The 26,970-nt window shown below is 46.2% G+C and overlaps 1 protein-coding gene across 3 annotated transcripts in view; it reads right to left on the bottom strand.

Moving 5' to 3' along the window:
• The window catches only part of DOCK4 (dedicator of cytokinesis 4), an 803,151-nt gene that overhangs the window by 168,277 nt on the left and 607,904 nt on the right, over nucleotides 1-26,970 (bottom strand). For all 3 annotated transcript variants that reach the window (XM_063927278.1, XM_063927279.1, XM_063927280.1), the window contains one exon: nucleotides 13,585-13,679. In XM_063927278.1, the coding sequence (XP_063783348.1) occupies nucleotides 13,585-13,679 (95 nt within the window). The remainder of the gene's footprint in view (nucleotides 1-13,584; nucleotides 13,680-26,970) is intronic.

Raw genomic sequence — 26,970 nt, 5'->3', positions numbered from 1 at the left:
ATCTGCAGCACTGAAACATTTCAGTTTCATACCACTTCATGGAAATACCATACTGGTCACACAAATTAAAATACACCGTAAGGGTTCATTTACTAACATCACTTAATGCTGTAAATCTGCAATACAACAATAGAAAATAATTGTAATTCTTTATTTGTCTAGTGCAAGTTAGATTGGAGAAATGTTGGAAATAATGCTGTATTCCGGAATAAACTATTATTTTATTGAGAACAATATGCTATGACGATGAAAGAGGGAAATACTGGCAAAAGAATATATAATTTACAGTCTTCAATGAAAACAAATTAAAACTTCATTACTGATAACAAGAGGTGAAACACAGGATCACTGGGCTCCATAGCAAAATTTCATGGACAGCTCAGTGATGCTGGTCCACCCTCATGAGGTACCTGCTCTGCTCTTCAGAACATGCATATTTGTACACAGGGAATGTGTATTTTTTACATCAATCAGTTTTGTTGCAATTTTGCAAAAGACGCATTTGAGGGGAATGGTAGAGAATAAAGAAGGGTAGAAGGGGATGCGGTTATGTGACCGGCGACAATACCGACACCGGGATCCAGAACCCGTATTATTCCGCCGGCTGGCATGACGACCAACAGGGACTATTCCCACTCGTGGGTGTCCACAACACCGATAGAGTGTATATAGAACCTGTGGCAAACTGCGTGACAAGTGCAGCGAGCCCGCAAGGAGCTTCATTCCGCTGTCCCCCCTTCCCCCGCCGTCCATCTAACAGCTGGGATCCCGTTGTCAGCATGGTGATTAGCGGTCCGACACACCCAACCCGGAGAAGGTGTGGGGGGAACCACAATCACTATAGTTTGTACATATTAATGTATACATTTCACATTATATATAAATTATAATAAATTTACAACACATGAAAATAAAAGTTCGGGGTAAAGCAGAGAAAACATGTACTCTAGAATATGGTGAAGGTACAGTATACGGTAGAGTGTTAGAATCAAGCTGGCCCCTTCTCCATCTATTACAAATTCTTCAACCATTTTTAGAATGGCAAAGAAGTAGAGACAGAGTATGGGAGGCCCACTGTCTCTAATTCGAAAGCAAAATGGAACTTGGTTTTAATCTACTAATAGTGATGGGGTAGGGTTCTTCCAGGATAAGGCAACAGCACTCTTGGTTGCAGACAAAACATGTCCTAGGACATACAGTAGTGATCGTGTGTCACAAAGGATAATGAGGGTGAGAGCTCTAATCGTAAAAGTTTTAAAGTTTAAGTTTAATGTCTCACACCAAAAGGTCTGGGTCTGAGCACAGTCCCAAAAAATGTGTAATAAGGTATATTTTATGAAGTTTTTCGAAATTAGGTATAAACACTGGATTTGTCAGATTCGCAGTTTCAAACGACTGGAGCATTTGTGTAAACTGTGTATTGAGAGATAAATATTCTCCCATTATTCAACCGAAAAAGTTATCTGGACATCTGCTTGTCCGTTTATGTGACTTTTATTTGTCCACTGGGCCATACCCTAGGAAATAGATGTACTAAATGCCAATATGTTATTCTAAGAAGGATATCAGTTGGGGGCACTGCCAGGGACTCCTGCTCCTTAAGTGTGCTGATCCAAAAATATGTAAAAGGTTCATATGAGGTGGAGGGGGGGTTATATTGGGCCTGGAGTTGGGGGAGCAAGATTATAGAGTTTGCATGCATAATATCCGCAGTCATCTATTACATCATGCAGGTACATTAAAAGCCAGAATAAATTGGTCAAGTGCAACTATGAAAAGGGTGAGAGATGGCGGAACAAATCCTTTAATTGTATATTATATATAGTGTCACATGCTTTACTAGAGTCTCAAATGGCTTTGGGTGAGAAGCAGGATTTGTTTAGGGATCCAAATAAGGCCAGATTTAACCTACAATATCAGCACGCAAGGAGGGCAAGGAGGTCACCAAGTAGGTAACAAATAAGGAGAGTTATGGTAGAATTACCATTGTTAACTCTCTTTCTGTGAGGTACATTGGGTACCAAAGGGAAACATCGGGGTGTAGAGTGGATCTTGATCCAGAGGGACCAACAGGCTAAAGCTTTAGGCTGTCCCAGGATCCATTGGGGTCTCCTCTATAAACCCCGCCTCCGGACACTGGAGCTCAGTTTCGTTAACCAGTCAAATGCAGGAGCAGGCAAGAGAAGGCAGATGTTAGTCACATAGAACCACATTCTAACGACAGTAGAAGGGATCAGCAGCTAATGCCATACAAACCCATTGAAGCTAGGTGCGTCAGGGTGGGCGCCCTGTGTAACCTCACAGAAAGAGAGTTAACCATAGTAAGTCTACCATAACTCTCCTTTTCTGCAGTGGGGTACATTGTGTTCCAGAGGGAAAGATCGGGGATGTCCTAAAGCAGTTCCTCAAGGGAGGGGACACGCCTTAGCGGGTATGAGAACCAGGCGTCCAAAGGAAGCATCCTGGGAGGTGGAAGTATCAAAGGCATAGAACCTAATGAACGTGTTCACCGAGGACCACGAAGCTGCCTTGCACAATTGTTCTGCGGACGCGCCACGGTTGGCTACCCAAGAAGGTCCAACAGACCAAGCAGAATGGGCTTTAATAGCAGCAGGAGATGGGAGTCCAGCCTGCGCATAAGCTTGTGCAATCACCATTCTAATCCATCTGGCCAAGGTTTGCTTATTCGCAGGCCAGCCACATTTGTAAAAACCAAACAAGACAAAAAGGGAATCTGACCTCCTGATAGAGGCAGTTCTCTCCACATATATACGGAGAGCCCTTACTACATCCAAAGATCGTTTTTTGGAAGACAAGTCAGAAGAGGTAGAGGCCGGAACCACAATCTCTTGGTTAAGGTGAAAAGATGACACCACCTTAGGTAAACAACCTGGGCGAGTTCTAAGAACTGCCAGGTCACGATGAAATATTAGAAAGGGTGGATGACAGGACAAGGCGCCTAAGTCCGACACCCTTCTAGCAGAGGCAATAGCCAGTAAAAACAAGACCTTGGCTGTAAGCCATTTAAAGTCCCACCGACTCAAGAGGTTCAAATGGAGACTCTTGCAGGGCATTCAAGACAACAGACAGATCCCAGACTGAATCGGTAAAACACCCTGAGTGAATGTATGAACGTCAGGTACTGTATAGACACAATTTTTCTCTGAAACCAAACCGACAAGGCAGATGTATGAACCTTGAGGGAGGCCAGACGAAGGCCTAAATCCAGGCCGTGTTGCAGAAAAAACAGAATTCTGGATGTTCTGAATCTGTATGCATCATAATTCTTATCATCGAAGTGAACAATTCTAGACTCTTTAATAAATCCGGGCAGATGCCGGTTTGCGGGCCTTCAACATAGTTTGGATGACCGCCTCAGAGAATCCTTTGGCCCTCAGGAGTGATGCTTCAAGAGCCACGCCGTCAAAGCCAGTCTGGCCAGGTCCGGATAAAGACTAGGGCCCTGTACGAGGAGGTCTGGGCGCTGAGGAAATAGAAGGGGACACTCTGTTAATAGACTCTGGAGGTCTGAGAACCAATGCAGTCTGGGCCAAGCTGGAGCAACTAGAAGTATTATTCCTCCTCCTTGTTTGAACTTCCGCAGGACCCTGGGCAGGAAAGACACTGGAGGGAACAAGTAGGGCAGCCGAAAATTCCATGGAATTACTAATGCATCCACGAACGCTCCTTGAGGAGCCCTAGTACTTGATCTGAAGACCGGAACCTTGTGATTGTGTCGAGACACCATCAGGTCTACATCTGGTAGGTCCCACTTGTCCACTAGGAGTTTAAAGACTTCCGGATGAAGACTCCACTCTCTGGCGTGCACGTCCTGGTGACTGAGGAAGTCTGCTTCCCAGTTTAGGATGCCTGCAATGGACACTGACGATATTGCTGGCAGATGGCGTTCCGCCCAACGAAGGATTTTTGACACTTCCATCATAGCCATGCTGCTTAGAGTGGTTTATGCATGCCACCATGGTGGCATTGTCGGACCGTACCTGAACTGGCCTGTTCTGTACCAGAGACAGGGCTAGAGTCAATGCATTGAACACCACCCGCAACTCAAGAATGTTTATTGGGAGGCGTGATTCCTCCTTGGTCCATCGACCCTGAAAAGAGTGTTGCTCCAACACTGCACCCCATCCCCTCAGACTGGCGTCCGTTGTCAGCAGGACCCAGTCGGAGATCCAGAAGGGACGGCCCCTGCTCAATTGCTGGTCCTGTAGCCACCAGGTCAGCGACAGACGAAGTGATCATGTGAGATCTGATCCGATGAGGTAGGTCATCCCACTTAGAAAGAAAGAATTAACCTCTGCCGAGGGCGGGGATGAAATTGAGCGTACTCTACCATGTCGAATGCCGACACCAACAGGCCAAGTACTTGCGTTGCCGAGTGTATCAACACTCTGGGGCGACAAAGGAAGCATCTTATCCTGTCCTGAAGCTTCAGGACTTTTTCTGGTGACAGAAACAGTCGCTGTCTGTGTGTGTCCAGGAGTGCCCCCAGGTGTACCATGCTCTGAGCTGGGACCAGCGAGGATTTCATCTAACTGATGAGCCACCCCTGGGCTTGTAGGAAGCTTACCATCAGTTGCAGATGACTGAGGAGGACATCGTGGGAGTTTGCCAGAATCAGCAAGTCATCCAGATACGGCAGGATTCTGACTCCCTGGCGACGGAGATGTACCGTTATTACGGCCATGACATTGGTGAAGATCCGAGGAGCCATAGCCAGTCCAAATGGCAGAGCCTGGAACTGATAGTGGAGGTTGCCAATAGCAAACAGCAGATACTGCTGATGCGACATGGCAATAGGAATATGCAGGTAAACATCCTGTATATCCAGGGATACCATATAGTCTCCGGGTTCCATAGCCAGTACAATTGAGCGCAGTGCTTCCATATGGAAGTTGGACATTCTGACAAACTTGTTCAGTGATTTGAGGTTGAGTATAGGGTGGAAAGACCCAGTGGGTTCCGGAACTAGAAACAGGGTCGAATAATAACCTCTGCCTCTGTGGGACAGAGGAAACTGCACTACCACTCCTGTATCCAGGAGGGAACTCACAACCATTTGTAAAGCCTTTTGTACCATCAGTTGCAGATGACTGAGGAGGACATCATGGGAGTTTGCCAGGTTCAGCAAGTTGTCCAGATACGGCAGGATCCTTACTCCCTGGCAGAGGAGATGAGCCATCATCACGGCCATAACCTTGGTGAAGATCCGAGGGGCTATGGCCAATACAAACAGCAGATAGTGAAGGTTGCCAATAGCAAATCACAGATATTGCCGATGCGATATGGCAACAGGTATATGCAGGTAAGCATCTTGTATATCCAGGGATACCATATTGTCTCCGTGTTCTATGGCCAGTACAATAGAGCGCAGTGTTTCCATATGGAACTTGGACACTCTCACACAAACTTGTTCAGTAATTTGAGGTTGAGAATATGCCGGAAAGGCCCATTGGGTTTCGGTACTAGAAACAGGGTCGAGTAGTATCCTCTGCCCCTCTGGGATAGAGGTATCAGCACCACCACTCCTGTATCCAGGAGGGAACTCACAACCATTTGTAGAGCTTGTGCCTTTAACGGATCCGAAGGGATAACCGTGGTGCAAAACTGTTGAGGGGGATGTCTCTTGAATGAGACTGCGTACCTCTGAGAGACAACTTCCTGCACCTATGCGTCTGAAGTGGTCTTTAACCAGACCTGGGTGAACTGCAGAAGTTGGCCTCCCACCCTGGGGTCCCCAAGGGGGAGGCCTGCCCCATCATGTAGCAGGCTTGTCTTGTTTAGAAGCAGGCTGACAGGCCACCCAGGATTGCTTTGCCTTGGGCTTTGTGGTTTTGGGAGCACAAGACTGTCTCTGGTATACCTTTTGCTTTCCCCTGAGGCCAAAAGGAACGGAAAGTGGTACCTTTTGCCTTCTGTGCAGAAGGATTAGTATTTGGAAGAAAAGCAGTCTTAGCTGCTAGCTCAGACAAAATTTTATTAAGGTCTTCCCAAAACAAAATGACCCCCTTAAAGGGAAGTACCTCCAAGGTATTTTTGGAGTCTAGGTCAACCTTCCATGAACTCAACCACAGAATACAGTGAGCCAGGACAGATGTAGTTGACGCCTTGATTGGCAACACTGGCGGCGGTGGTAATGTGAGACAGGTGTTGTCTGCCATTGTCAGATATATCCTCGGGCAGCTCTTCCTCTAATGCCTGAACCCATGCTTCAATACCTTTTGCAGCCCAAGAGGCTGCAATAGTGGGTCTAGTTACAGCACCTATAAGGGAGTAAATAGATTTCAGGCATTAATCCACATGCTTATCTGTCGGTTCCTTCAGTGAAGTGACAGTGGTGACAGACAGAGTGGATGACACCACTAGGCGGGTTACATGAGAATCCACCGGCGGTGGATTTTTCCACTGTTACATAACTCAGCAGGGAGAGGATTGCGAGCCAAGGCTCGTTTAGACAGAGGGAATTTCATCCCTGGATTAGACCAGGGACCCTGCCTGGTGTACACCAAATGGTCACAATGGGGTAATAGATTTTTAACCACCTTCTGCCGCTTAAACATATCAGTTTTCTTAGCCACAGTAGTGGAATCCTCATCATCAGTGATTTGTAGGATTTGCTTAATAGCAACCACTAGGGAAGGGACATCACTTTGCAATGGAGATCCTCGTCAGAAACATCTGATTCAGCGTCTGACAGGACAGTATGCTCCCCCTCCTCTCCAGATGAAACATCTGAGAAATTTGTGGATTGTGAGGAGGAAGCAGACCACTTAGATGACCCAGAAACATGGGAGTGACCTGGGGCCAAATGTACTAGAGTGAGAGTTTCAAAAAGCGAGAGATTTCGTAAGGTTTTGCGTTTTTTTAAAGTGGCAATAATATACACAGCAATATCAACCTGGTTTAGTAGTGTAAATGATTGCCACTTTAAAAATAAAAACTGAAAAACCTTACCAAATCTCTCACTTTCTGAAACTTTCACTCTATTATATTTGGACCCTAGAGTAGGTTTTTGTCTGACCAAGGATTGATTTAACTGTTGCAACTGGTTAGACAAATTTTCCGCCCAAGGCAGATTAACCATAGGGACAATTTGTGGCTGTAGTGGCACAGGTGGTCCCATAGGGGGCGTAAGGGGTTCCACCAGAGTACCTAGCAGGTCTGTGAACACAGCCCAGGGTGGCTCCTGATTGGTTACAGGAGCTGCATATTGACTGGGAGATGTATGACACACAGTACACGGACCATCATACCAAACATCCCCTTCTAGTAAATCCTTGGCGCATGCTCTGCATGAGCATCCACAGACTTACTGGCCTTCTTGTTAGACATTGTACACAAATGCAACAACATAGCGGTTTAATACAATAATGCCAGACAGAGTACAATACCTACGAATAAATCCGTTGGTATGTGACTGAATACACAGTACACAACACTAGCGAATAAATCCGGTATTATGTGATTGAGTACACAGTAGAATACACGTAATGGGCAAATACTGTGACGCACTATACAGTATATCTGACCCAGACGCACCTAGTTCCTTAGGGTACAGAATATAGTGATATATACAGTATACCTGGAAAACAGTGAAAGTGAAACCACACAGCAGATACAGGCACACACAGTCACAGGCAATGCAGATTATTATATATATGTATATATATATATATATACACACACACATATACACAGTTGTGCTCATAAGTTTACATACCCTAGCAGAATTTGTGATTTTCTGGCCATTTGTCAGAGAATATGAATGATAACTCTTAAACTTTTCTTTCACTCATGGTTAGTGGTTGGGTGAAGCCGTTTATTGTCAAAACAACTGTGTTTACTCTTTTTAAATCCTAATGACAATAGATATTACCCAAGTGACCCTGATCAAAAGTTTACATACCCCAGTTCTTAATACCGTGTATTGCCCCCTTTAACATCAATGACAGCTTGAAGTCTTTTGTGGTAGTTGTGAATGAGGCTCTTTATTTTCTCAGATGGTAAAGCTGCCCATTCTTCTTGGCAAAAAGCCTCCAGTTCCTGTAAATTCTTGGGCTGTCTTGCATGAACTGCACGTTTGAGATCTCCCCAGAGTGGCTCAATGATACTGAGGTCAGGAGACTGAAATGGCCACTCCAGAACCTTCACTTTATTCTGCTGTAGCCAATGACAGGTTGACTTGGCCTTGTGTTATGGATCATTGTCATGTTGGAACGTCCAAGTACGTCCCATGCGCAGCTTCCGGGTTGATGAGTGCAAATTTTCCTCCAGTATTTTCTGATAACATGTTGCATTCATCTTGCCATCAATTTTGACCAAGTTTCCAGTGCCTTTGTAGCTCACACATCCCCAAAACATCAGCGAGCCACCTCCATGTTTCACAGTAGGAATGGTGTACCTTTCATCATAGGCCTTGTTGACTCCTCTCCAAATGTAACTTTTATGGTTGTGGCCAAAAAGTAAAATTTTGGTCTCATCACTCCAAATGACTTTGTTCCAGAAGTTTTGAGGCTTGTCTCTGTGCTGTTTGGAGTATTGTAAGCGGGATGCTTTGTGGCATTTGCGTAGTAATGGCTTTCTTCTGGCGACTCGGCCATGCAGCCCATTTTTCTTCAAATGCCTCCTTATTGTGCATCTTGAAACAACCACACCACTTTTTTTCAGAGAGTCCTGTATTTCAGCTGAAGTTATTTGTGGATTTTTCTTTGCATCCCGAACAATTTTCCTGGCAGTTGTGGCTGAAATTTTTGTTGGTCTACCTGACCGTGATTTGGTTTCCACAGAATCCCTTATTTTCCACTTCTTAATTAGAGTTTGAACACTGCTGATTGGCATTCTCAATTGCTTGGATATCTTTTTAGATCCCTTTCCTGTTTTATACAGTTCAATTACCTTTTCCCGCAGATCCTTTGACAATTATTTTGCTTTCCCCATGACTCGTCAGTGCAGCACTGGATGAAAGATGCAAGGGTCTTTCAGGAGTCCAGAAACTCACTGGCCTTTTATACACACACACTGATTACAAGCAAACAGATCAGAGGTGATGATGGTTACCTTTAGTAGCCATTCAAACCAGTTTGTGTCAACATGTGTGCATGTTATCAGGCCAAAATTTCCAGTGTATGTAAACTTTTGATCAGGGTCATTTGGGTAGTTTCTGTTGTCATTATGGTTTAAAAAGAGTAAACACAGTTGTTTGACAATAAATGGCTTCACCCAACCACTAACCATGAGTGAAAGAAAAGTTTGTGAGTTATCATTCATATTCTGACAAATGGCCAGAAAATCACAAATTCTGCTAGGGTATGTAAATTTATGAGCACAACTGTATATGTATATATATATGTGTATATATATATATATATATATATATATATATATGTGTATATATATATATATATATATATATATACCAGAAAAAAGAGGCGGCACTCCCAGCGTTTTTAAAGTGCAAAAAAATCTTTAGTCAAGAACGACGTTTCGGGGGGTCTCACCCCGTCATCAGGATCATCCTGATGACAGGGTGAGACCCCCCGAAACGTCGTTCTTGACTAAAGATTTTTTTGCACTTTAAAAACGCTGGGAGTGCCGCCTCTTTTTTCTGGTTATATTGGGATTCATTTTCTCATGGAGGGCACCCCAGCAAGTTATTTACAGGTGACGCTGTCCCTTTGAGTGCCGGGTTGTATCGTTTTATATATATATATATATATATATATAAATAAATAACACAGCGCGGTCCTAGACCGGAGGTATATATCAGAATACTCATACAACATATCCTATAATAGGTATACTCTTTCTTAACAAATGCTGTCTGTATAATACTGTAGAATACTCAAGTGTTTGTAAAGTCACAGCGCTGTTTACAGGTGGCTTTACAAGGGAGACCTTGCCCTGCAGTCCCGGAGAGCAGTCGCACCTATGCTTAGAAGATGGCACCCAGCGTTTCAGTCAGGGAGTGAGTGAGGGTGTGAGGCAGCTCCAGGGCAAGAAAATCTGCAGTAGATGGTGCCCTGGGCCGGCGGAGGGGCTACAGGTCAAGTGCCTACTCTCCTATGCTGGTCCTCACCACTGGTACTACGGAGTCTTATTAAAATGGGCATTAGTACACCTGACCTGTACTCCTAAGCCCTGGCGGTCTGGTGGGGTCCCTGCTCAGTAACAGTGTCCACGCCAGCGTCGCGGTCCGTCTCCCTAGACCGTAACAGGAATGCGATTTAATGGCGAGTGCCACCTGGGGGACCCTCTTACCTCCTCCCCGTAGCAGCCACGCAAACCAGAATGTCTGCGACCATGTGCCTAAAGCCGGAGCGTCTCCACCACAAGTACCGGGAACAGGCCGCGGGAGTGTAGTATGAGTGGCGACGGCCAGGATCCCGGGGGGCAGCATACCGGCTCCGGGATCCCGACCGCCGGCATACCGACAGCTGGGCGAGCGCTAATGAGCCCCACGCTATTTATTATCCCTCCAGGGGGGTCGTGTACCCCCAAGAGGGAGAATATGTGTCAGCATGCCGGCGGTCGGGATCCCAGCACTGGTGTGGGCACTAAAAAGTGGGCAACGAAGATAGTAAAGGACCAGCTACACCCCGGCCCACTTTTTAGCTCTGGACAGGTCCTGGACTGAGAGAACGTCGGCCCCAATGATCTTCTCTGCAGTTCTGAAGACCTTTTGGAGGTGTTACAGGGCCGTCCCCGCCAGGTCCACAAGAAGCCTCAAAAGTTTATTTCCCCAAGCGGTCCGCCTGCTGAACTCCTGAAAATTGACTGACTAGATGTACATGTAACTCACTTGTCTCTCTACGGTATTCCTATCTGTATGACTTCACTTGCCCCCCCACCTGCTTATGTTACCTACTTGGCTCTTGTATAACAAAATGAAGACAAATTCCTAGTATATGCAAGTATACCTGGCCAATAAAGCTGTTTCTGATTCTAACTAGAGCTCTGCGCGGTCTAACTACAGCAGTTCAGGCAAAGCCCACAGCCCTATTGAGCCTCTGTAATCACAAGTGCTAAACTGAGAGAGCAACATACATGCAGGTTTGTTGCCATGCTATTTTTGTTCTGCCTTACAGACATCTGTTATGGAAAAGTAGAATCACTATTGTGGCATAATGTAAATTTAATTAGTAAATGCAAAAGTGGAAAGGCCAGTACTCGTTCACACAATATTCAGCATTTATGGATAAAAAATTGCAGTAAAACAAAAGCTTAACAATTTGTCAGCAGAGACTTCCACTGTAATAGCGGCCTCCGCCTGTCAGGATGCTGTGGACTGTGGAAAGAGGCATATTGGTGACACAGTAACACTACCATTGTGTGAGGGCAGATCTCTGCAGAATAATATGAGCTGTTGGAAATATGTTTCTCCGGACACAGAAAAAACTTGCAGTTCCAAATAATGGGGCTGATTCTGAGTTAACCCGAAGGATGCGACTGTAATGTGTCTGACAGCAGCAGGCGTTTGCTGGGCGGCATTGGGGGCGAAACGCAGCCGCCCCGATTAAAATAATGCCAGCCAACAGCCTGACAGCGCAGGGGTCAACCTTGGTTCCGACGTATCGGGAGGCGGCCTCACACATGCTGGGCGGCCTTGCCCTGTGCTGGGCGGCCAACAGCATGTGAGGAGATGGATGCAGATTTGCGTCCATCTCTGAATGAGCCCCAATGTTTTTTAACCTAAACACCAGGCACTCACCAGAGGAAACTACCTAATGTGAGGATACTGGGTTTGTGTGCGCGTTAATCTCACCTATGGCCCACCGCTGCCTTCAAAAAGGCAGCGGCCATAGCTCTTGCACCACCCGGTTCCTTTATAAGTCCCTATGGATTACACAGAAGTACGTAATAGCAAGGTACAAAAGCACCTTTATTACATACTGTGTACACTATTTACACATGTTAACCATGACCACACTACATACAATTAATATCAATTACAATATTAATAGCATTAATATCAATTACAATTAAGAACATATAAAAAGAGGCAGACTAGGTGGTCCAAGTAGATCTTTTCTACTGCAGCAAACACATGTTTGTGAAGGCATAAAATGGACAGAGAGGCACTGATTAAATCATTTGATAATCAAATGGCATGCAGGAAGGCGCTAATGGAGTTTGAAAAGTGGATCATCGTAGACTGGACTGGTATACAGAAGATTTGGAAACCCAGATGGATTGTCCAGATCATAACCTCATTCAGTACCTCTGGGACGAATTGGAGCGACGGGTGGATTCTAGACCGACTCAACCTTCTTCAGTGTTGCAGTCGGTCACTGTACTTAAGCCAGAAAGGAAAAACATACCGACTGCTGTTTCCAGGAAATTGTGGACAGATTGGAAAAAGGGTGACTGCAGTAGTGACTGCACGTGTTGGTCCTACGGGTTGGGTATGGGTGACCGGCGTTTGGGATCCCACCGTTCACCATACCGACGCTGGGATCCCGGGGTTTAGAATGCTGGCGGAGGGGGGACAAGCACACAACGAAGCCCCTTGGACACCAACAAGTGGGAATAGTCCCTGTTAGTCAGACTGTCGGGATCTTGAGGGGGCGGGATGCAGGCGACCGTATTGTGACCGCCGGTCACATAACTACATCCTGGTGCTACAAAGTACTGATGTCAATAAAATCTTGTTGCTTTATTTGCTGTCAGTGGCCAATCACTTTTGTCTACATAGTGTATATTTATATGTGATCCCTAAATGAAGTTCCAGTAATCCTGGCACATTACATACATCGATTTTAAAATCTCTGTTCCTCTCACTCACTTTGTACCTGTGACTTCCAAGACAGAATTCCTTGCACTCCTATAGTGATTAATATTCCTGATGACTTCCTGTACCTTGAGTATAAGCTAGTTACTGTTGGTGTTCAATGCTTATATGGGTCTTTCTGTATACTAATTCTGTGATAGAAGATGGAAACAACTAGGTGGAAAGCCTGAATTGAGGTGGATAAAGGTTCTATAGCTACAATTTCCTAATGGTCTTGGCAGTAAATCATAGCAATTAGCACTGATAAATCAAGTATCAGAATGGTTACTAAGGTTACTGAATAATTGCACATTAATTATATTTAAATGTCCCCTGTCTCTCTCAGTTCTATTGATATGTAGTCAGTGTGTGAAGGAGTAAGCTGCTGTACAGAAAATTCACCATGAATAGTGTGAATCATTAAGACTAGAGAAAAACAGATGTATAACAACTTGACTTTAAAATATAGGGACAATTCAACACCACAAAAGCAGACTCTCCTGCAACAGTTTAAGCAGCTAAAATTGCTAATTAGACATGTTTCAGCTGACATTATACTGTATACTATTTACTTATGATATTTTATTTTACTAATAACATAATTTAAATAGTAAACTGTGCAAATTAATATGGCAATCCCCTACAATGTCCACAAATTAATTTGGGCTCCCACAGATTTTTACAGAATATTAAGTATTTATGGAAGAACAGGAAAAAAAGAAGAACCCACAATTCATAGTTACTGCTTTAACTAGCTCATCTTACTGAAAGAAAAATATATATTTTTTTGTGCTTCTTACTTGTTGGCAACAAACCGCATCACAGTCCAATCTTTAGGGAACATTTCTGGTCTTATAAGTATTCGAAACACAGTAAAGATCTGCAACAAAAAATCCTGAAAGAAAAATGTAAATAATTTGAACAAACAAAAAGCATCATTGTATAATAATTCAGACTAATACTTTGTATAAACAGGCACCTGAGTGCTATTATTTTTATTATTAATCTTTATTTATATGCCGCTGCAAGGGATCCGCAGTTCCCAATTACATAGTACATAAACAAACAAGCAAAACAAGAAAACAGTGACTTACAGTTAAAGACAATATGGGATAAGCACAGGATATATAAACATAGCTGGTATGCGTTCAGCATCCTGGCTGTCGGGATGCCGCCAGAATCCCGATACCACTCATGAGACCGGCGCCAGATCACAGACAGCTGTTTTATGGTTAGTTAGAGAATTCAAAAGAAAGGGAGTGCAAAATCTTGAAGGTAGGAGTGGAAGGAGGTGATCAGTAGGCAGGAAAACTATCGAACATTAGTGGAGCGAAGAGGATGGGCGGAAATGTAAAGGGAGATAAGGTCAGAGATGTAAATGGGAGGGGAGAGGGCTTATAAGTACTGTAAGTGTGAGAAGCTTGAATTGAATTCTCAAGGGCAAGGGGAGCCAGTGAATGTCTTGTAAGAGAGGGGAGGTAAACGTAGTACATTTGGAGAGGAAGATAAGCCGGGCAAGAGCACTCAGTATAGACTGGAATGGAGAGGGCCGTCTATCAGGGATGCCAGATAGGAGAATATTACAGCAGTCCAGTCTGGAGATGACCAGTGAGTGGATAACAGTCTTCGTGGCATCCTGGGCGAGAAAGGGTCTGATCCTGGAAATATTTTTAAGATGAAAGTGGCAGGTTTATGAGAGGTACTGAATGTGTGGTTTGAAGGAGAGGGAGGAGTCAAGGATTACTCAAAGACAGTGCACTTGGGGGCTAGAGGAGATAATAGTGCCATCAATAGCTAATTAAATTGTGGGAGGTGAGATTGTGTGGGAGTGTGGGAAGATGATCAGCTCAGACTTAGACATGTTACTGTTTAAGAAAGCGCTGGGACATCCAAGAAAAGACAGCAGAGACAGTTGGAAATACTAGTGAGAAGAGCGGGTTAGAGGTCAGGGATGGAAATTTGAGTATCAGCAGCATAGAGATATTGTATGTCTGAAGAGTGAATGAGCTAACTTAAATAGGATGTATAGAGAGAAAAACGACCAAGAACAGAACCTTGGTGGACACCTACAATTAGTGGAAGTTGGGGGGTGAAGTCATGAGGGGAGGCGGTCAACATCCCGCTGGACGGGATCCTGGCGGTCGAAATACCGACGCCGGAATCCCGACCGCCACAATTCCGACATATTCTCCCTCCGTGGGTGTCCACGACACCCATAGAGGTAGAATATAATAGTGTGCCGAGCGTAGCGAGGCATCGTGCCCGCAGCGTGGCGATCGAAGCGAGCCCGCAAGGGGCTGCATTCCGCTCACCACCCCTGTCGGGATTGTGCGGTCGGGATTCCGGCGTCGGGATTTCGACCGCCGGGATCCCGTCCAGCGGGATTACGTACTGATCCCCTGACAGGAGACAGAGAAGAAACGGTCAGAGAGGTAAGAGGATAGCCAGGAGAGGGCAGTATCATGCAGACCAAGGGAGTGAAGGGCTTGCAGAAGGAGACGGTGGTCCACAGTGTCCAAAACAGCAGAGAGGTCAAGGAGCATAAGCAGAGAATAGTGGGCCTTGGATTTAGAAGAATAGAGGTCATTGCAGACTTTTGTGAGGGCAGTTTAAATGGAGTGGAGAGGATGGAAGCCAGGCTGGAATGGGTCAAACAGAGAGTGTGAGAAAAGAAAGGCAGTTGTAGATAATACGCTGAAAGAGTTTGGAGGCAAAAAGGAGGAGAGAGATGGGTCAGTAGTTGGAGAGTGTGTCTGGATCAAGGGTAGGTTTCATAAGAATAGGGGAGACGAGTGCATGCTTGAAGCCAGAGGGGCTGTGCCTGACGAGAGGGAGAGATTGAGGAGGTGGGCAACATGGGAACAGGCAGAAGGAGAGAGGTAGTGGAGGAGGGGGATAGGGTCAAGTGAGGAAGTAGAAGGGGGTGGAACGGATGAGTGCCATGACTTCGTCACCAGACACATGGGAGAAAGATTAAAATTAATCATCTCTTTCAGATTTCATTATCATCTGTATTGGACTGTGTCAATGAATGCCTTTCTGCCATTTCATCTTCGATGTCATCTCGTCACCTCAAACTTAGTATTTCCAAAACAGAATGAATTATATTTCCACCGGCCAATAATAGTTACCAACCTGAAATCACTATCACTATAATAACTCAACAAATCAACCCTACCCCACAAGCTTGCTGCATAGACATCATTCTTGACACTGAACTGTCCTATGTACCCCACATTCAATCTGTCTCAAAATCATGTTACATACATCTAAGAAATATATCCAAAATACAACCATATCTTACACAAGACACTGCAAAAACTATAATCCATACATTCATTATCTCCGGCATTGATTATTGCAAAAGTCTTCTTACTGGTCATCCCAAAAATAGGCTCTAACCACTACAATCCATTTTGAAATCAGATGTGAGGCTGATTTTCCGTGCTACATGTTCATTGTCTGTGGATCCACTCTGCTAGTCCCCCGTATTCAATATAAAATAAGATTTTACTTACCGATAAATCTATTTCTCGTAGTCCGTAGTGGATGCTGGGGACTCCGTCAGGACCATGGGGAATAGCGGGCTCCGCAGGAGACAGGGCACATCTAAAAAGCCTTTTAGGTCACATGGTGTGTACTGGCTCCTCCCCCTATGACCCTCCTCCAAGCTTCAGTTAGGTACTGTGCCCGGACGAGCGTACACAATAAGGAAGGATCTTGAATCCCGGGTAAGACTCATACCAGCCACACCAATCACACCGTACAACTTGTGATCTGAACCCAGTTAACAGTATGATAACAAAACACGAAGTAGCCTCTAAAAAGATGGCTCACAACAATAGTAATAACCCGATTTTTGTAACAATAACTATGTACAAACATTGCAGACAATCCGCACTTGGGATGGGCGCCCAGCATCCACTACGGACTACGAGAAATAGATTTATCGGTAAGTAAAATCTTATTTTCTCTAACGTCCTAGTGGATGCTGGGGACTCCGTCAGGACCATGGGGATTATACCAAAGCTCCCAAACGGGCGGGAGAGTGCGGATGACTCTGCAGCACCGAATGAGAGAACTCCAGGTCCTCTTTAGCCAGAGTATCAAATTTGTAAAATTTTACAAACGTGTTCTCCCCTGACCACGTAGCTGCTCGGCAAAGTTATAATGCCGAGACTCCTCGGGCAGCCGCCCAGGATGAGGCCACCTTCCTTGTGGAATGGGCATCTACATATTTCGGCTGTGGCAGGCCTGCCACAGAATGTGCAAGCTGAATTGTACTACAAATCTAGCGTGCAATAGACTGCTTAGAAGCAGGAGCACCCAGCTTGTTGGGTGCATACAATATAAACAGCAAGTCAGACTTTCTGACACCAGCCGTCCTAACTATATATATATATATATATATATATATATATATATATATATTTTTAGGGCCCTGACAACGTCTAGTAATTTGGAGTCCTCCAAGTCCCTAGTAGCCGCAGGCACCACAATAGGTTGTTTCAGGTGAAAACGCTGACACCCCTTTAGGAAGAAACTGGAGACGAGACCCAGTTCTGCCCTGTTCAAATGGAAAATTTTTAATATGGGCTTTTGTAAGACAAAGCCGCCCATTCTGACAATCGCCTGGCCGAGGCCAGGGCTAACAACATGGTCACTTTCCATGTGAGATATTGGTCAACAGCATGGTCACTTTCCATGTGAGATATTTCAAATCCACAGATTTGAGCAGTTCAAACCAATATGAATATAAGGAATCCCAACACTATGTTGAGATCTCACGGTGCCCCTAGAGGCACAAAAGAGCTGTATATGCAATACACCCTTTACAATCTGGACTTCAGGAACTGAAGTCAATTCTTTCTGGAAGAAAATCTACAGGGCCGAAATTTAAATCTTAATGAACCCCAATTTGAGGCTCAAAACACTCCTGTTTTCAGGAAGTGTAGAAATCGACCTAGTTGAATTTCCTTCGTGGAGCCTTCCTGGCCTCACCCACGCAACATATTTTCACCACCTGTGGTGATGACGTTGTGCGGTCACCTCCTTCCTGGCTTTGACCAGGGTAGGTATGACCTCTTATGGAATGCCTTTTCCCTTCAGAATCCGGCATTCAACCGCCATGCCGTCACACGCAGCCGCGGTAAGTCTTGGAATATACATGGTACTTGCTGAAGCAAGTCCCTTCTTAGCTCCCCAGGCCCTTAGTCCTCTGTGAGCATCTCTTGAAGTTCCAAGTACCAAGTCCCTCTTGGCCAATCCGGAGCCACTAGTATAGTTCATACTCCTCTATGTCTTATAATTCTCAATACCTTGGTTATGAGAAACAGAGGAGGGAACACATACACTGACTGGTACACCCACGGTGTTACCAGAACATCCACAGCTATCGCCTGAAGGTCTCAAGACCTGGCGGAATACCTGTCCCGTTTTTTGTTCGGGCGGGACGCCATCATGTCCACCTTTGGTCTTTGCCAACGGTCCACAATCATGCTGAAAAAACTTCCCTATGAAGTTTCCACTCTCCCGGGTGGAGGTAATGCCTGCTGAGGAAGTCTGCTTCCCAGTCGTCCACTCCCGGAAAGAACACTGCTGACAGTGCTATCACATGATTTTCCGCCTAGCGAAAAATCCTTGCAGTTTTGTCACTGCCCCCCTGCTTCTTGTGCCGCCCTTTCTGTTTACGTGGGCGACTGCCGTGATGTTATCCCACTGGATCAATACCGGCTGACCTTGAAACAGAGGTCTTGCTAAGTTTAGATCATTATAAATTTGCTCTAAGCTTATTTATGCGGAGAGAATTCTCCAGACTTAATCACACTTCCTTGGAAATTTTTTCCCTGTGTGACTGTTCCCCAGCATCTCAGGCTGGCCTCCGTGGTCACCGGCATCCAATCCTGAATGCCGAATCTGCGGCCCTCTAGACGATGAGCACTCTGTAATCACCACAGGAGAGACACCCTTGTCCTTGGATATAGGGTTATCCGCTGATGCATCTGAGGATGCGATCCGGACCATTTGTCCAGCAGATCCCACTGAAGTGTTCTTGCGGGAAATCTGCCGAATGGAATTGCTTCGTAATAAGCCACCATTTTTACCAGGACTCTTGTGCAATGATGCACTGACACTTTTCCTGGTTTTAGGAGGATCCCGATTAGCTCGGATAACTCCCTGGCTTTCTCCACTGGGAGAAACACGTTTTTCTGGACTGTGTCCAGAATCATCCCTAGGAACAGTAGACGTGTCGTCGGAAAAAGCTGCGATTTTGGAATATTTAGAATCCATTCGTGCTGTCGTAGAACTACTTAAGATAGTGCTACTCCGACCTCCAACTGTTCTCTGGACCTTGCCCTTATCAGGAAAGCGTCCATGTTTCTTTTAAGAAAAATCATCATTCCGGCCATTACCTTGGTAAAGACCCGGGGCGCCGTGGACAATCCAAACGGCAGCGTCTGAACTGATAGTGACAGTTCTGTACCAGGAACCTGAAGTACCCTTGGTGAGAAGGGCAAATTTGGACCTGTATGTAAGCGTCCCTGATATCCAGTGACACCATATCGTCCCCTTCTTCCTGGTTCGCTATCACTGCTCCGAGTGACTCCGTCTTGATTTGAACGCTTGTATGTAAGTGTTCAAATATTTCAGATCTCACCGAGCCGGTTGGCTTCAGTACCACAATATAGTGTGGAATACTACCCCCTTCCTTGTTGTAAGAGGGGTACTTTGATTATCACCTGCTGGGAATACAGCCTGTGAATTGTGTGAGGGGGAGACGTCTCGAATTTCCAATGTACCCCTGGGATACTACATGTAGGATCCCGGAGTTCCCTTGCGAGTGATTCTGAAACTCTTGAGATGACCCCCTACCGCACCTGAGTCCGCTTGTACGGCCCCAGCGTTATGCTGCGGACTTGGCAGAAGCTGTGAAGGGCTTCTGTTCCCGGGAATGGGCTGCTTGCTGCAGTCTTCTTCCCTTTCCTCTACCCCTGGGCAGATATGACTGACCTTTGCCCGCCTGCCCGTATGGGGACGAAAGGACTGAGACTGAAAAGACTGTGTCCTTTTCTGCCGATATGTGACTCGGGGTAACAAAAGGTGGATTTTTCAGCTGTTGCCATGGCCACCAGGTCCAATGGACCGCCCCTTTATACGGCAATACTTCCATATGCCGTCTGGAATCTGCCTCACCTGACCACTATCGTGTCTTCGTCTGGCAGATATGTACATCACATTTACTCTTGATGCCAGAATGCAAATATGCCTCTGCGCATCACGCATATATAGAAATGCATCCTTAAAATGCTCTATAGTCAATAAAATCTTGTCCCTGTCAAGGGTATCAAAATTTTCAGTCAGGAAATCCGACCAAGCCCCCTCAGCGCTGCACATCCAGGCTGAGGCGATTGCTGGTCGTAGTATAACACCAGTATGTGTGTATATACTGTTATGATATTTTTCCAGCTTCCTATCAGCTGGCTCCTTGAGGGCGGCCGTATCTGGAAACGGTAACGCCATGTTTTTATAAGCGTGTGAGCGCCTTATCCACCCTAAGGTGTGTTTTCCAACTCGCCCTTACTTTTGGCGGGAAAGGGTATACCGCCCATAACTTTCTATCGGAGGAACCCCACGTATCATCACACACTTCATTTAATTTATCTGATTCAGGCAAAACTACAAGTAGTTTATTCCCACCCTACAAAATACCCTTATTTGTGGTACTTGTGGTATCAGAAATATGTAACACCTCCTTCATTGCCCTTAACATGTAACTTGTGGCCCTAAAGGAAAAATACGTTTGTTTCTTCACCGTCGACACTGGGGTCAGTGTCCGTGTCAGTGTCTGTCGACCGACTGAGGTAATTGGGCGTTTTTACAAGCCCCTGACGGTGTCTGAGACGCCTGGACCGATACTAATTTGTCCGCCGGCTGTCTCATGTCGTCAACCGGCTTGCAGCGTGTTGACATTATGACGTAATTCCATAAGTAAGCCATCCATTCCGGTGTCGACTCCCTAGAGAGTGACATCACCATTACAGGCAATTTGCTCCGTCTCCTCACCAACATTTTCCTCATACATGTCGACACACACGTACCGACCTACAGCACACACACAGGGAATGCTCTGATAGAGGACAGGACCCACTAGCCCTTTGGGGAGACAGAGGGAGAGTTTGCCAGCACACACCAAAAGCGCTATAATGTATATAACAACCCTAGAAGGTGTTGTTTCTATATATGCGCTCTTAATATATATATATATATCGCCAATTTATGCCCCCCTTCTCTTTAACCCTGTTTCTGTAGTGCAGTGCAGGGGAGAGTGGGAGCCTTCCTCACCAGCGGAGCTGGGCAGGAAAATGGCGCCTGTGTGCTGAGGAGAATAAGCTCCGCCCCTTTCTCGGCGGGCTTTTCCTCCCGGTTTCTTTAATACTGGCCTGGGTTAAAATACATACATATAGCCTTAATGGCTATATGTGGTGTATTTCTTTTGCCAAATTAGGTATTTATATTGCTGCCCAGGGCGCCCCCAGCAGCGCCCTGCACCCTCCGTGACCGTGTCAGTGAGCCTGTGAGACAACAATGGCGCACAGCTGCAGTGCTGTGCGCTACCTCTATGAAGACTGAGAAGCCTTCTGCCGCCTGTCACCGGACCTCCGTCTCCGCCGTCTTCAGCGTCTGTAAGGGGGATCGGCGGCGCGGCTCCGGGACGAACCCCAGGCTGACCTGTGTTCCGACTCCCTCTGGAGCTCAGTGTCCAGTAGCCTAAGACTTCAATCCTCCTGCACGCAGGTGAGTTGCAAGTCTCTCCCCTAAGTCCCACGTTGCAGTGATCCTGTCGCCAGCAGGAATCACTGATTAGTTTAAACCTAAAAAAGACTTTTCTAAACAGCTCTATAAGAGAGCCATCCAGGTTGCACCCTACTCGGACGGGCACAGAAACCTAACTGAAGCTTGGAGGAGGGTCATAGGGGGAGGAGCCAGTACACACCATGTGACCTAAAAGGCTTTTTAGATGTGCCCTGTCTCCTGCGGAGCCCGCTATTCCCCATGGTCCTGACGGAGTCCCCAGCATCCACTAGGACGTTAGAGAAAATACTTTTACTTACATACAAGGCTATTAACCAAACTGCACCAACATACATTTCTTTGCTCATCTCAAAACATCTTCCTACCCAACCTCTGCGCTCTGCACAATCTGCGTCTCTCATCCATACGCATTACATGCTCACAATCAAAATGACAGGACTTTTTTTTCTGGGGTGCAACCACTCTGTGGAATGCCCTCCCACACACAAGACTCACCTCTAGTCTCCAAACCTTCAGCAATTCCCTGAAAACTCTCTTCTTCAGACAAGCTTATCAAATTCCGAACCCACCCACATAACCTTCAATGCCTCCCTATCTAATTACATCCCCTCTGTACAGTTCACACATAACTTCACATATTTAGTCTTTCTTCACTTTTACATCCACCTGACACTTGGCCAACAATGCAGAGTGACCATATCATACAGCCCATTAAGAACCTTTGCAATTTGGCAGGTGCATTACGCAATAGGTACTGTAGCACCTGTCTTTGTGCTAAATGCTTATTTCTCAACAGATTGTAAAATTGTGAGCAGGGCCTTTCTACCTCTATGTCTGTCTGTCATTACGCAGTTTTGTTCTATTGCTGTTGTTCCAATTGTAAAGCGCAACAGAATATGCTGCACTATATAAGAAACTGCTAATAAATAAATGTCCTGACATATGGAGTAAATTTTGGATGTGATGTACTTGACAAATTCAAGAGCAGAGAGTGAGGAGGGGAGTTGACGTATGGGTGGGCAGAGGAGAGGAGTTGACGTATGGGTGGGCAGAGGTGGGAGTTGACAGTGGCAAAGAGGCGCTGGGGGTTTAAAGACTGGAAGGAGATGAGGCTCTTGAAGTACAACTGTATAGAGAGGGAAAGGGCAGCACTGAAGGATAAGAGCATAAGTTTGTAATGGAGGAGGTCTGCCTTAAGAGAGTGATTCCCTCCACTGTCGCTCACAGGGAAGGTATACGTTGTATATGGAAGTGCTTGTTCAAGGCACGTGAGAGAGAATAGGAGAGAGAAGTGAGTTGAACAGGGAGGATAGGGAAGTGGAGTCGATAGCTTCAATGTTACGCTTAGTGATGGTAGCCTTAGGAGGTAGAGATGGATAAGCTGAGAGAGATAAGTTAAAAGAGATCAGATGGTGGTAGAGGGGGGAAATGGGGAGTTGGAGTAATCAGAAAAATCACAGCGGTAAGTTAAGACCAGATCACGGACAGGATGTAACAAAGTCTGAGTACAGCGGATGTGCAGGATGCCAGCCGATGCCTTGTACATAATTGTCCCTTAAAAAAAGTCACAGTTTGGCCGGCATCCCACAAGGCTGCCAAACTCAGACTTCACTACATCCTAGCCCAAGTGAGCTCCCATTCACATGGGAGGATGAGGATGTCCACTGGGAGAGACCAAGAAAAGATGTGAGGTCAAAGAGTTTAGAGGCAGGGGAAATTGTGGGGATATCGATTGGGATGTTGAACTTGCCTAAGGTAATAGAGGGAATGTCAGAAGAGAGGAAGTGAGGAAGCCACGAAGGAAAGTTTTATAGGAATTTGGAGGGAATATCAGGGGGGACGGTAAAAGATAGCTACTCGAAGATGAACAGGTTGGAAGAGGCATATAGCATGAACCTGAAATGTAGAGAATGTAAGGGACAGTTCTGGGGGTATAAGTTGGTAGAAATAGCTACCGAGTAAAAGGCCCCCAAAGCTGCCACCTAGGTGACCAAGGTCAGAGAGAGCAGAAGCAGAAGTGGTGTCAGATGGAGTAATCTAGGTGGTTAGGAGATGCAGGGAGTTGAAGATAAAAAGGTATTGGGTGGGGACCAGTTTGTTACAAACAGAACTAGCATTCCACAGGGCACAGGATAGTGGGAGATAAGTTTGTGGGAGAGGTGCAAATGAGATTATCAGGGTTGCTGTACCCTTGATGTGAGAGTAATTTGGATGGCAGGGATAAAGTGGGTGTAGTGTTGGTGCAGGCTTCTAAGCTAGGAGGAGTGCAGGGAGGGAGTACAGTATGATGCTGATGGAGGGGAGGTGACAGGGAAATGAAGCAGGGAGGGAGCAAGGATGAGTGGTAGGCTGTTAAACCCATGGTGGGGCAGAGGGGACTGAAAGTGGGGTAACAGGAGAGGAAGGGAAGGGAAGCGGAGTGGGCAGGAAACAAAGGTTGGGAGAGAGTAGATGTAGAAGACCAGGAAAGGGGGGAAATAGAGGTGGGAGGAGGGGCAAAAATAAGATTTTACTTACCGGTAAATCTATTTCTTGTAGTCCGTAGTGGATGCTGGGGACTCCGTAAGGACCATGGGGAATAGACGGGCTCCGCAGGAGACAGGGCACTTTAAGAAAGAATTTGGATACTGGTGTGCTCTGGCTCCTCCCTCTATGTCCCTCCTCCAGACCTCAGTTAGAGAAACTGTGCCTGGAAGAGCTGACAGTACAAGGAAAGGATTTTGGAATCCAGGGCAAGACTCATACCAGTCACACCAATCACACCGTATAACTCGTGATAAACTTACCCAGTTAACAGTATGAACAACAACGGAGCATCAGATCAACCCTGATGCAACCAACATAACCCTTATTTAAGCAATAACTATATACAAGTATTGCAGAAGAAGTCCGCACTTGGGACGGGCACCCAGCATCCACTACGGACTACGAGAAATAGATTTACCGGTAAGTAAAATCTTATTTTCTCTAACGTCCTAGTGGATGCTGGGGACTCCGTAAGAACCATGGGGATTATACCAAAGCTCCCAAACGGGCGGGAGAGTGCGGATGACTCTGCAGCACCGAATGAGCAAACACAAGGTCCTCCTCAGCCAGGGTATCAAACTTGTAGAACTTTGCAAAGGTGTTTGAACCTGACCCAAGGAGCCGCTCGGCAAAGCTGTAATGCCGAGACCCCTCGGGCAGCCGCCCAAGAAGAGCCCACCTTCCTTGTGGAATGGGCCTTAAATGATTTAGGCAGCGGCAACCCAGCCGCAGAATGAGCCTGCTGAATCGTGTTACAGATCCAGCGAGCAATAGTTTGCTTTGAAGCAGGCGCCCCAAGCTTGTTGGAAGCATACAGGATAAACAAAGATTCTATTTTCCTGACCCTAGCCGTTCTGGCTACATAAACCTTCAAAGCCCTGACCACATCTAGTAACTCGGAATCCTCCAAGTCACGAGTAGCCACAGGCACCACAATAGGTTGGTTCATATGAAAGGATGACACCACTTTTGGCAGAAATTGTGGACGGGTCTGCAATTCTGCCCTGTCCATATGGAAAACCAGATAGGGGCTTTTATGTAACAAAGCCGCTAATTCTGACACACGCCTAGCTGAAGCCAAGGCCAATAGCATGACCACCTTCCACGTGAGAAATTTTAACTCCACGGTTTTGAGTGGCTCAAACCAGTGTGACTTCAGGAAACTCAACACCACGTTAAGATCCCAAGGTGCCACTGGAGGCACAAAAGGGGGCTGAATATGCAGCACTCCCTTTACAAACGTCTGGACTTCAGGAAGAGAAGCCAGTTCTTTTTGAAAGAAAATGGATAGAGCCGAAATCTGGACCTTAATGGAACCCAATTTCAGAACCAAAGTCACTCCCGACTGTAGGAAGTAAAGGAAACGGCCCAGCTGGAATTCCTCCGTAGGGGCATTCCTGGCCTCACACCAAGAAACATATTTTCGCCATATACGGTGATAATGTTTAGCCGTCCCGTCCTTCCTAGCCTTTATCAGCGTAGGAATAACCTCATCCGGAATGCCTTTTTCTGCTAGGATCCGGCGTTCAACCGCCATGCCGTCAAACGCAGCCGCGGTAAGTCTTGGAACAGACAGGGCCCCTGTTGCAACAAGTCCTGTCTTAGAGGCAGAGGACATGGGTCCTCTGTGAGCATTTCTTGCAGATCCGGATACCAAGTCCTTCTTGGCCAATCCGGAACAATGAGTATTGTTCTCACTCTTCTTTTTCTTATGATTCTCAGCACCTTTGGTATGAGAGGAAGAGGAGGAAATACATAAACCGACTGGAACACCCACGGTGTCACTAGTGCGTCTACAGCTATCGCCTGAGGGTCTCTTGACCTGGCGCAATATCTCTGTAGCTTTTTGTTGAGGCGGGATGCCATCATGTCCACCTGTGGCAGTTCCCACCGCCTTGCAATCTGCGTGAAGACTTCTTGATGAAGTCCCCACTCTCCCGGGTGGAGGTCGTGCCTGCTGAGGAAGTCTGCTTCCCAGTTGTCCACTCCCGGAATGAACACTGCTGACAGTGCTCTTACGTGATTCTCCGCCCAGCGAAGAATTCTGGTGGCTTCTACCATCGCCACCCTGCTCCTTGTGCCGCCTTGGCAGTTTACATGAGCCACTGCGGTGATATTGTCTGACTGAATCAGAACCGGTTGGTCGCGAAGCAGGGACTCCGCTTGACGTAGGGCGTTGTATATGGCCCTTAGTTCCAGGATGTTGATGTGAAGGCAAGTCTCCTGACTTGACCACAGCCCTTGGAAATTTCTTCCCTATGTGACTGCACCCCACCCTCGGAGGCTTGCATCCGTGGTCACCAGGACCCAGTCCTGAATGCCGAATCTGCGACCTTCGAGAAGGTGAGCACTCTGCAGCCACCACAGGAGAGACACCCTGGCCCTGGGGGATAGGGTGATTAACCGAAGCATCTGAAGATGTAATCCGGACCACTTGTCCAGTAAGTCCCATTGGAAGGTCCTCGCATGGAACCTGCCGAAGGGAATGGCCTCGTATGATGCCACCATTCTTCCCAGGACTCGAGTGCAGTGATGCACTGACACCTGTTTTGGTTTTAATAGATTCCTGACCAGTGTCACGAGCTCCTGAGCTCTCTCTACCGAGAGATAAACCCTTTTCTGGTCTGTGTCTAGGATCATGCCTAGGAGAGGCAGATGAGCTGTAGGAACCAACTGCGACTTTGGAATATATAGAATCCAGCCGTGTTGCCGTTACATTTCCAGAGAAAGTGATACGCTGTTCAGCCACTGCTCTCTTGATCTCGCTTTTATGAGGAGATCGTCCAAGTACGTGATAATAGTGACACCTTGCTTCCGTAGGAGCACCATCATTTCCGCCATTACCT

Source organism: Pseudophryne corroboree, chromosome 6, assembly GCF_028390025.1.
Source record: "Pseudophryne corroboree isolate aPseCor3 chromosome 6, aPseCor3.hap2, whole genome shotgun sequence".
Taxonomy (NCBI): Eukaryota; Metazoa; Chordata; class Amphibia; order Anura; family Myobatrachidae; genus Pseudophryne; species Pseudophryne corroboree.
The sequence above is the reverse complement of the archived record's forward strand: the minus strand, read 5'-3'. Positions and strand labels throughout refer to the sequence as shown.